The 10,400-nt window shown below is 37.8% G+C and overlaps 1 protein-coding gene across 1 annotated transcript in view; it reads left to right on the top strand.

Annotated features, from left to right (window-relative positions):
* Positions 1 to 8,289, top strand: part of ETAA1 (Ewing tumor-associated antigen 1) — a 16,267-nt gene extending 7,978 nt beyond the window's left edge. The window contains exons 2-7 of the mRNA XM_009325026.1: positions 429 to 462; positions 915 to 1,052; positions 1,328 to 1,404; positions 3,013 to 3,131; positions 3,455 to 5,604; positions 7,508 to 8,289. Of these exons, the coding sequence (XP_009323301.1) occupies positions 429 to 462; positions 915 to 1,052; positions 1,328 to 1,404; positions 3,013 to 3,131; positions 3,455 to 5,604; positions 7,508 to 7,623 (2,634 nt within the window). The 3' untranslated portion in view covers positions 7,624 to 8,289. The remainder of the gene's footprint in view (positions 1 to 428; positions 463 to 914; positions 1,053 to 1,327; positions 1,405 to 3,012; positions 3,132 to 3,454; positions 5,605 to 7,507) is intronic.
* The last annotated feature ends 2,111 nt before the right edge of the window (positions 8,290 to 10,400 follow it).

Below are 10,400 nucleotides of genomic sequence, written 5' to 3'. Positions count from 1 at the left end.
CCCTGGCCTGCCCGCCACCCCTGGAGCCGCGGAGGAGGCGCGGCCTGCCTGTGAGGAGGGGGCCGGTGCGGTGTAATCCCCCGCTCTCCCCCGTCCGTGTGCGTTGGGAAGGGGCTCTTGTCAAGGAGTGATGAAGAGCATCTTCCCGCCGCGGATACTTAGAACTGACTGAGGACGCTAATCCACCCCAGGAGAGGATAAAGCCCGGCCGTGCTAAGCGCTTAAATGCAAAGCATCTCCTAAGATGCTTCTCACGTAGTAACCGCATCTTCTAAAATTATTTCTGTAGGCTTCCACGTCTGCAACGTCACTTCTAAAGGGCAGGGGTGACTAGCTGAGCTTCACATAGTGTGTTTGGTTCACTTACTGATCCGAGACAGCTGCAAGCTGGTTTTGAATAGCTATACTCCTGCTTTTAACAGTCCTAGCTGAAAAGGCCCAGTGGAGAAAGTATAGACAAAGGTAGGTTGTGACCCAGAACAGTTTGGGGGTCCATTGAAGTTGTGACCCAAATCGGAGTCTGGGTGAAAGACACAGCGCAAGCCAGAATACAAAATATTCTCCCATATAGGTATACATAGTTCTTAATGTAAGTTGAAGTCAATATTCCCTCAAGTAAGAGGATTGACAGTTCTCGTCCTTACTGTCAGATGCTGAGCTGTCAGTGTCATGTAATGCTCTGTTATCTCTGTGGTGATGTAAATGACAGAGATGATAGTCATATTCTGCATTAAATGTATAGTTGTGAACAATATTCCTGTTGTAAGTAAAGGAATGTTGTTGAGTGTGAACTTGATTTTTATTCTTAAAGTTCCTAAAGCATCTTCTTTGTGCCTTGTCCTGTTGTATGTTTGAAGTTATTTTGGCCTTTTATTTGTTGTTTTTTAATAAGGATCATCTTTCTGTTTACACAGAGTCATGTTTACATAAAACACCAAAGAGATCATTGAGTAGGAAATCCCGAATACCTACTTTCAGCTCTCCTGTTAATGACACCGATATACAGCAAGAAATCTTTTGGGATCCTCATTCACCAATTGCACACAGACTAGGTAATACTAACGAAATCCAGACTTCAGGGCGCCTATTTGAGGCGTGCAGTGGGAGTGTACTAAAAGTTATCAAATTTCTTGAAAAAAGGGCCCTTTCTCTTATCACGGTTAGGTTGTTTGGTTTTATTTTTATTCAAAATCTATAAATTCTTCCAATATAGTGCTGAATCAAGCTCTGATTTTAGCACATGTATTTGAATTATTTGAGATATACTGCACTTTATAAATTGAATTGTTTTGCAGTTTTTAAGAAGGTTTTTTGTTTGTTTTCATAGGCAATGGAAAAACCAAACAGTCTACCAGTAGATGCGCAGTAGAAATTTCAGAAATTGTTAATCGTATTGCTCCTCAGGTAATTGTTACTTTCTAAAACAATGCTCTGCATATGCAGTAATCAAACAGAACAGTGCTACAGCCTCAGCAAAGGCTCAATTTTAGTTACAGTAGTCACATGGTGAGAATCGGGTGTGCAGAAAACTAGTAACATCCATAAAACTGGACTGAATTAAAATCATAAGCATAGCATTTGACTGGTTGCTCTTACGAGTCACAGGTGCTGTAAAAAAGGACGTATTAAGAAAGTGGCTTGCAGCAGCTCCATTTTATAAAGTTTTACTTTCAAAATACAAGTTATTGCCCCTGGTCTTAGGAATACTGTTGTGTTTATTTATCCTTAATCACTCATCTGTTAAAAGGTAAGAGTTTCTTCACATACTAGATTTACTTGACAGTTGTTTTTAAGCATTTTGAATGGTCTTGAATGACTGCTGAAGTACAAGAACAAGACTTAGAGGAGAGAGAGGCTCCGCAATAATATAAATATACTAAAGTTGCTTCATTATTCTAAATAATTTGCCTTTTTACCCTAATATCTATGCTCTTGGTGTCTCCCTCTTGCTGTGAACCTGACATCCACAGTCTGGAAAGTGAAAATAAGAGCGTTGGCTTATTGTTTGCCTTTTATTAAGTACAAGAAGAGAACATGTCATTCCTAAAACAGTTCTGTAGTATTTAGCTTGCAAAATATGCCTGCTTATTGGACAGGGCCATTTAAAATGTATTCACTATTTGGCATATTCGTGAGAAATTGTACTTAAGAATTGGAAAATCATTGATAAGGGATGCCACTTCCTTCCTTTTAAATGATTACAGCCCTGTCATAAACGTAAATAATATCAGGATTTGCAGCTATCCGTTGCTGGTGTTCTTTTTTCTTAAAAAAATAATAATAAAAAAATTTAATTAAATTTACAAAGAAAAAGAAAACCTATCCAAAACTACCCTGGTAGTTACTAAAGTTCAAATTACTTTTGCTGGCTTACATGCAGTAATTTCCCACATCCCATGGCTCTGGCCCTTTAGACGTTTTACCACTGCAGTATTGTATCTCTTAGATTTCAGAATTCAAATCCAAGCCTGAACTTTGAAGCTCTCAAATAACTTCATTTAGTTTCTAAACTTCAGTTATTTCTGTTTAAAGGCTCCTTGTATAAATGAGTTGTAATGGAAGAAGTCAGAAATTTTTCCTGGAAGCACGCAGAATATGATTTCTTTCAAATTCTCTGACCTGTTAATGTTGCTTTAAGTGGTGGATGAAGACAGTGCATCTCAACTAGCTCCTTAGTAGTATACTAAACTAAATCACAGCTTGTAACGTGAATATTGCAGATTATGTGTAAAGCTGAAGTAAATAGAGTATTAGGTTTGAGCACCAAAGTAAAATTCAGTTGTTTTAATTGAATTTCCTGTTTTAAATCGATATAATTAAAGTGATGTAACTATCAGTAGACAATGTTGCACTAATCTCGCTTAGCTTGTATTGGTTTAGCTCCTATCTGTGGCTTTCAACAGATTTGATCCAGTTTAATTGGTTTAGCAACTTTGACTAATGCAAGGTGTGTGTCTAGTCCAATCTTTATCTGAAATCAAATTGCTAAGCATTATAAATCTAATCATTCAGGATGAAAAAGCAGCCTGTAATGAAGGCTCCCTTTTAGGGACATGGATTGGTGAGGATGCTATTCCCTGTACTCCTGGAGTAGTAAAAGTGCGAGCTAGGACAAAGTTAAGTTGTACAAGGTAAGTTACAGTTTTGTCTTGCCCATCACAGCTGGGCTTTCATGAAAAAGGGTATGTGGTCTTCCTATATGTGTAGTGAACCATGTAATCGTACATTAGCATGCAGAATGCTTTTAACTTTGGGCTTGTTATCTCTTCTTAATGGGGTATTGGGAATTATCAAAAAGATTGCATGCTGACTGCGCATTGAAAGCAGTAGGATTCAGTCATATTCTCTGTAGTTGTTAAACTAGAGAATGAACAGCTCATATGGTAGTGTTATTGAGCTTGGCTAAACTTTCTCAGTATGTCTGACTTTCTGTATTTTTTTTTTTTTAATCTAGAGATCTTAAAATAAAAAATCCTGAAGAGGAACTCATGAAATTGGCTAAGGAATTTGATAAAAATCTAGTAGAGCTAGATGCTGTTCAGGAACAAGAGAAGCTTGGTCATGACTTCATCCAGACTGCCTCAGAGTCTTTAAATAATTCTAAAGATGAAGTAAATGTGAAGAACCAGAAATCACTCCTTGGTGAAGTTTCTGAAACAGATACTGCTCTGTGCCTGAAAGCAGTTGGACAGAGCACTGGCATCCCTGCTGCAAAGCCCTGTCAATCTAGCAGTCAAAAGTCTATAGACCTTGAGGCTGAAATAGCCCTTCACGCTCTTTTTGACTGCTCTACCCAGAAGTGTAGTGGACAGTTGAGCCAAGGACTATCAGGTATTTCGTTAAATAATAGTTTCCATGAAAATAAAAGCACCTTGGAAGAGGAACGCCTTCCTGAGCAAATTAAAGACATGCAACGTGGTAATTCAGAGGCATATCAAAAAGATACTCCGTGTGCACTAGGAAGCATGAAACAGACTTTTCCAAAACCCGATACTCACACGGTGACAAAAAAAAATCCTTGTTCTTTGAAGACACAATTGGTCGTCTCCAGTAAGCTTGCTGGAGTAGTTAATGATGATTTTGATGACTGGGATGCAGATTTTCTGGGAGATGATTCTTTTGTGATGCAAATAACCCAAAATCCTGAATTGATAAGTACTGAAGAAGCACCACCTATTCTTACAAATCCATCTATGCGTGGTTTCAGTGATGCTAGCAGAACGAAGGAAAGAAGTAGTTGCAATTCAGTAGCTTGTTTGGGGAGCGTACACAAATCTAACAGTTTGCAGTTTTCACCTTTGAAACATTCTAGTAAAAATACAAAAAATGTTGCAAAATCTCTTTCTTTACAAAAGCCATATAATAAGACAGAAAACTCAAAGACAGAGACCACAGCCTTTCATGGCAAATGTGACATTAAGTCAGATAAAATAAATTCTATTTGGAAAAGTGCCCAAAACAGTGATTTGAACTATATTCCTGTTTCAACGCAATCTGAAGTGAAGAATGGAAATGAATGTATTCAGCCTAAAAGTGACCCTGTTCCTCTTTATCCTTCAAGATCTAATCCTCATAGACAACGGACTGAAAAACCTGGGAATAACACACACAATATTTTCTGTCAATCGTCCAGTGTTTCTACCAACACGAAACCTAATGATCTAACTAAAGTGGTTAACCAAGCTAATACAGGTCGCTTAAATCAAGTCGAAATACCAAAGAAATGTCCTCTGTCATTTGATGACTGGAATGAACTGAAATTCTCTGATGAGATATTAGATATGTTTTGTGAATCCGATAGTCTTTGGGATGCAAACTGTGAGGATGATGAATTGTTGTATCAAGTGTGTGATGATATAGAAAAGCAGACTCAGAGCCTGGATGTTAAACAAGGAAATGAAAGAGCTAAAACTCTACAAGGAGCCAGTATTAATTCCAGATCAAATGCTGATAACAGCTTCCCAGCATCTAAACAAGGACTACCTTATCTCCTCTTGGCACAAAAAACAAATGCAAAACAGGACACTTTCTCACTGAACGATTCCTGTAGGAATTCATCAAAAGTTACACATCAGCTGGCCACAACAGGTCACACAGTGAACTGTAAAAATGTCTCCAGTCCTCGAACTGTGATCTCGGGTACTTCTGTGGAGTGTAAATACACACTGTCTAAAAACTGTCATCAAGCTGCTTCTGAAAATACTACAAAGACTGTTTCGGGAAAATGGTACCGGTCAAATTCTGTCCTGGCAGGAGAGACTGGTTCTGAAGTCAGAAGTCCTGTTAATGCAGTAAACGTTTTTAGTAGCAAAACATTAGACAGCCCAGATCTTTTGTATAATACAGGAGAGATACCAAATAACAGTTCTGGTAACAAAACATCACTTATGCCTTCAAAGTTCAAGTTCCGAAAGACTAGCAGTTCTCAGGGTGCTCTTCATGTAAGGTCTGAAAATCCAGGGAGTCATTCTGGCATTGGAATTACTCTGCAGGGTTTGGAAGGAAACAAGAATCAAGTGAATGTGACTTTGCACAGCAAGCTTGACAGTAAGAAATCACCTTTCAAGAGGCACCTTTCAGAGTCTTTTGCACTGCCTACGTCAGGTATTTGTCTTTATTGTATCGCTGTTAGACTGGTTTTGTTTGTTTTCTTACTGTAATCAGAATGTCAGAGAAATTTATACTGTATTGCAACTTACAACAGGCTTCAATATTCATCCATTCAGTTTAGGCGTTAGTAAATGTTCTAGCGAGGATTTGGAGGTTATTTTCTCCAAAATAAAATTGTCCTGATGCATCTCTTGAATTCCTGTAGTTAAGGACTTCTGTCTCCCCTTTCCATTCCACTTCTCTGAAGACTTCACACTCTCTCTCCATAGAGACTCAGAATCACTAGGATCAAGTACAGGCTGATGGCAGCACTCAGCGTAGATATTCTTAAATTGTTACTATTTTGATACATAGTAAATGTTGTAGTGTGAATCTGTGCTTTAATTTACAGTTCATTTTGAAAAACATTAAAAATAACTTCGCCATGATTCATTATGTTAATGGTGGGGCAGGGAAAGAAGGCAGCAAGGTGATAGGGAATGCCAATTTCTTTGTATTACTGTACACCTGGAAATTGGAACCTTGCATCATTTGATGCTTCTGAAACCTCGGCCTGTATTGTTGTTTGCTCTGTGGCTAAAATTGCGAGTGAAACATTCTTGTGTTATCGGTCTAAACGCTAACAGTTCCTTTCACCTAGAGGGGAGGTCAGTCACTTTTCCATCATCAAGCAACAGTCTGTAATATTCCATGCACTGGTGTTACTTGCTAGGGAAATGTAGAACCAGTCAAGTGCCAGTCAGTCTCGTTTTTACTTGATCTCATGGCTTGGTGAAGTTTCAGTCAATATTAATTTTGATAAAACGTGTCTTTAGAGTGTACTATATCAACCTCAATTTTCAGGAAGCACTGTTACAAAAACAACAAAAAAATTAATTCCTGCAAACTATCAGCCAGCATTATTTGAAGAATCAGTATTTTATCTGTGTTTCTTCCCCAGCAAAGAAGCAGATAAATGGAAAGCAGTAATTTCGGATGTTAAAGGGGAAGGGAGGGGAGAGATAAACTAGTCATTCTGTGGAACGTTCTAGAGAATAAAGGAATGAAAAAGAATAGCATAGATTTTCTTTACAGATAAATCACTGTCCTCATCTTAAATTTTTGGTGGAAGGACATTGCTGTAACAAAAAGATGGATGTTAAGTGATCCTTTCAAAAACTGATACGTAATTTTTCATGGACACCTTTTTTTTAAGAAGCAAGGAGACCCTTTGTTTTATTTATCCAGTTTCAAAGACTACTTATTAAAAATACATTAATTGGAAATTGGTGTATAAAAATGGTAAAATTCTTACGCGTTCAGGGAGCGTTCCTCTTGGTTCCACTGAGGTCAGGGGTTTATGGTATGGGAATTTATAGTTCTGTAACACAACATATAAAATATTACACTTAGCTATCATGTTCTTGTCTCCTTTGCCAATTTTTATTGCTACTTTTGACCTTTTTTCAACCTTTCTGGTTTTATTTGTGTGACACCTGTACTGTATCTGACCCCTGTGTCCATACCATCTCCATGCCCGTATCTCTGCCTAACTCACTAAATTGTAGAGCCCTTTTCACTCTGATGGCCTTAATTTTCTTAACCCATCGCCATCTCCTATGTTGACTCCTGATGTCACAAGGTTCACTTGAAGGGCAGCCAAGTAAAATTTCCTTGAAGCAAGTGTCTGCATCCCAGTATTTTCATTGGGAGGTAGTAATCAGTAGCGCTACAAAGGTCATGCGTCTTATCCCCCTTCCTGCCTTGGGGACAGGATAGATGAGCCATTTTTAACTTGGGTGCCTGGTATGTCAGAATAGTGTGCTCTTGCCATAGATCTTCAAACATTGAAAACAGTTAAGTTAAAATACATATTGAACAAACGTGAAGGCTCCTAATACGTGTTTTTTATTTACAGTGTCTGTGGTGGAACAAAAAAATAGAAAATGTTCTCAAGAAGAGATTGAAAGAAAGAAACAAGAAGCTCTTGCACGAAGAAAATCCAGAATGCAGGCATTCTTTAAAGATGCTTGAATTTGGAGTTTATTTTGTCTATGGAGTAAGTTTTTGAGAGGGAAATATTGTAATGCTGGAAGACACTCTTTAAACTCTGTTCACAGCTACTGACGGCAAGCTTTTTCTATTTCTCAGTTTAAAAAAATCTTGACCTGAACCATAACTAATACTCTGGTGGTATTTAGTCTTAATTAAAAACTACCAGTTGCAAATGTGTGGTCCCAAACTATCTTCAGCACAATGAAGATTGTATTGAGTTCACATACTGTTACGTGTTGAACTTTTATAGTCTGAAAATCATCAGAGCATGAAAGCGTTCGTGTACACACATTAAGTAGAAGATGTCAAAAACAGACTGTATGTGTTTTGGCTGTATTTCTCTTATTGCATGTATTTTAATCTATAAGAAGGCTCTGAAGTACACACAGATTAAGAAATACTTATGTTTGCTCTCAGGTAGAAGAAAGTTTTTAAGTTTTGGTTTAAAGAAACTACAATCAAGAAAACATCCAACATCGGAAAACTAATGGAAATGAACAGGATTTGGAAAGCGTGCTCAGTTTGTCTCTGTTATCTTAGGTAAGAATTGGACATAGTGAAAGAAGAATTTAATATAAAAGTTTCATAAGGTGAAAAAGCATCCTGGAAAGGACATTGTATCTTTTTTTTTTTTTTTTTAATTCCCTTCATGAAGAGTTGGAAATACCCTAGCTAACAAAATTGGACCACCTTTTTCTAAACATGTGTTACCAAGCCAATTAAAAAAGGTAGCTGATGTCATTTTACCAAACCACGAGCAATATAAAATACACCAGGTGAAATCTCAACAACTGTGAATCAGTTTAGCCTTATGGTTGTACATATTTTTCAAAGTAAAGGCTGTTAAAACATAAAAATGCAATGTCATGTCAGCTTAACAGGGGCTGATAGAATTTTTGATGTGATAGATAGGTGCAGAGCTCAAACTGCAAAAACCGCCTGTGGGTAAGCTGCAAGGTATTTTTCAACTGAGAAATGCTTATATGTAAACATGTGACACTATGAAAAGTGACTGTAATTTTTCTTTGTAAATAAATAACTTTGAAATGTACCAAAGGTTAGAGGAAGCTTTTGGTTTCTGTAGTATGTGCCATTTTTGTAACTCCTAAAAATGTAAGTATTGTATATTTGTAAATCATCATTAAACTTTTTTACATTTTTCTAGTCTGTTCTGGAAAATACTGTACTACAGAAACTGGTAAAAGGGAGTGAAATGGGAATTCCATATGGACTTCACTTGAACATTCTCTCTTGATAATTTACCCAATAATTCCATGCCTTAGTTTTCTAGCTGTAGTGGTGACAAAGTGCTTCCTTTGATCCATTTAAACTAGAAATCCTGGGTGGAGTAACTGGTTCTACACACAACCATCTGCAGTGGAGTCCTGAAATACTTAACTATACTGGTTTTCAAACTAGTGAATTTGGTTTTGTATTAACCACCATTCTTGGTGCTAGTTAGTTGATTATGAAATCAAATCCCCAAGTCCACCAAAGACCGTGCTGGTGCCTAATAAGCGTTACTGACAGTCTGTGGCTGTAGCTCCCTGTCCTTCAGCTGTTGTGCAATATATGATGAGTTGGATCAGCTTACTGATCTGCCTGAAAATTAACCCAGAAAAAATGTTTTCAGCTTTTCACAGAACTTCATGATAATAAGACCCTTAACAGATAATCTAACATGAAATAGCAAGACTCTTTGTTGTGTTGTCAAGCCCCTGCTGGCAGTGTTCAAACAGTTCATAAGACACAAGATTTGCATGTCCGTATGACAAATAAATGTAAACCCCAAATAGTGGCTGTTGCAAAAATTTTATATATCCTGAGAATGTAGTTTGATCTGCGTATCTGAGGGATATGATTGTCTTTGTGATGTTCTAGGAAAAACTAAACTATCGGTTAACTTGCCAGATGCACTATTAGCCAAGAAAGTGGCAATGAAAAAAGGCTTCTACTATCAGTATTAAATATGAGAGTTCTAAAACTGGCTTTTAAGGTACTGACACACAAGAATGTCAAATCTTACTGAGAAAGATAAAAATTAGGCTTTTGCTAGGACAGTGTTCAGCTTTTCAACCCTTCCCAGGATATTTCTCTAGAAATAATTCTGTAAAAAGGAACCAGGATAATTTTTGTTTTCAAGCATAATATGGTTAATTATACTTCGGATTTGAGAAGATGAGCTACCTGGAAAGGAAGGAACTGTTGTGGGTGCTGGAGAGTATTTTTTTAGGAAGGTTTCATTCTCTGATGTGAAAGGACTAACTTTTAAATCAGGTTTGAAATTGGGATACACAACATGAAATACAGGCTAAGCACAGTATGGCTACCCAAGCTCAACGTACAAAATACATCCTGAATGCTTGCTGCTATGTGCCCTTGAGCACACTCAAAAGTTTAAAACCAGCTTACTGCCCTTCCAGGTGATGCTGATTTTCTCAGCTCCCAGGAAACAAAGGCCCTGGAACTGCCCGCCTAAAATGCCACCACTGGTCTCCCCCTGAGAGCACGGTAAGAATCCTTTAACACGAGCGTCTAACCAACCCTCGTCTCCTGAGCTGTAAAATAAGAGCTCGATGTATGACAGGGGGAATTCTGTTGCCACAAGGGGTGTGGAAAGGACCCTTTGCAAACTTTACAATTGGAGGAAGACACAAACTACTTTTTGACCGATTACTGTCACTTACTTATCCAAGTATGTCCTGTGATGTGCTGCTTAACCATGTTTAAAGAATCTGTTTGCTGATCAGTGTGAA

This window comes from Pygoscelis adeliae, unplaced genomic scaffold, assembly GCF_000699105.1.
Source record: "Pygoscelis adeliae isolate BGI_AS28 unplaced genomic scaffold, ASM69910v1 Scaffold46, whole genome shotgun sequence".
Lineage (NCBI taxonomy): Eukaryota > Metazoa > Chordata > Aves > Sphenisciformes > Spheniscidae > Pygoscelis > Pygoscelis adeliae.
Note: the sequence above shows the minus strand (reverse complement) of the source record. Positions and strands in the feature narration are given on the sequence as shown.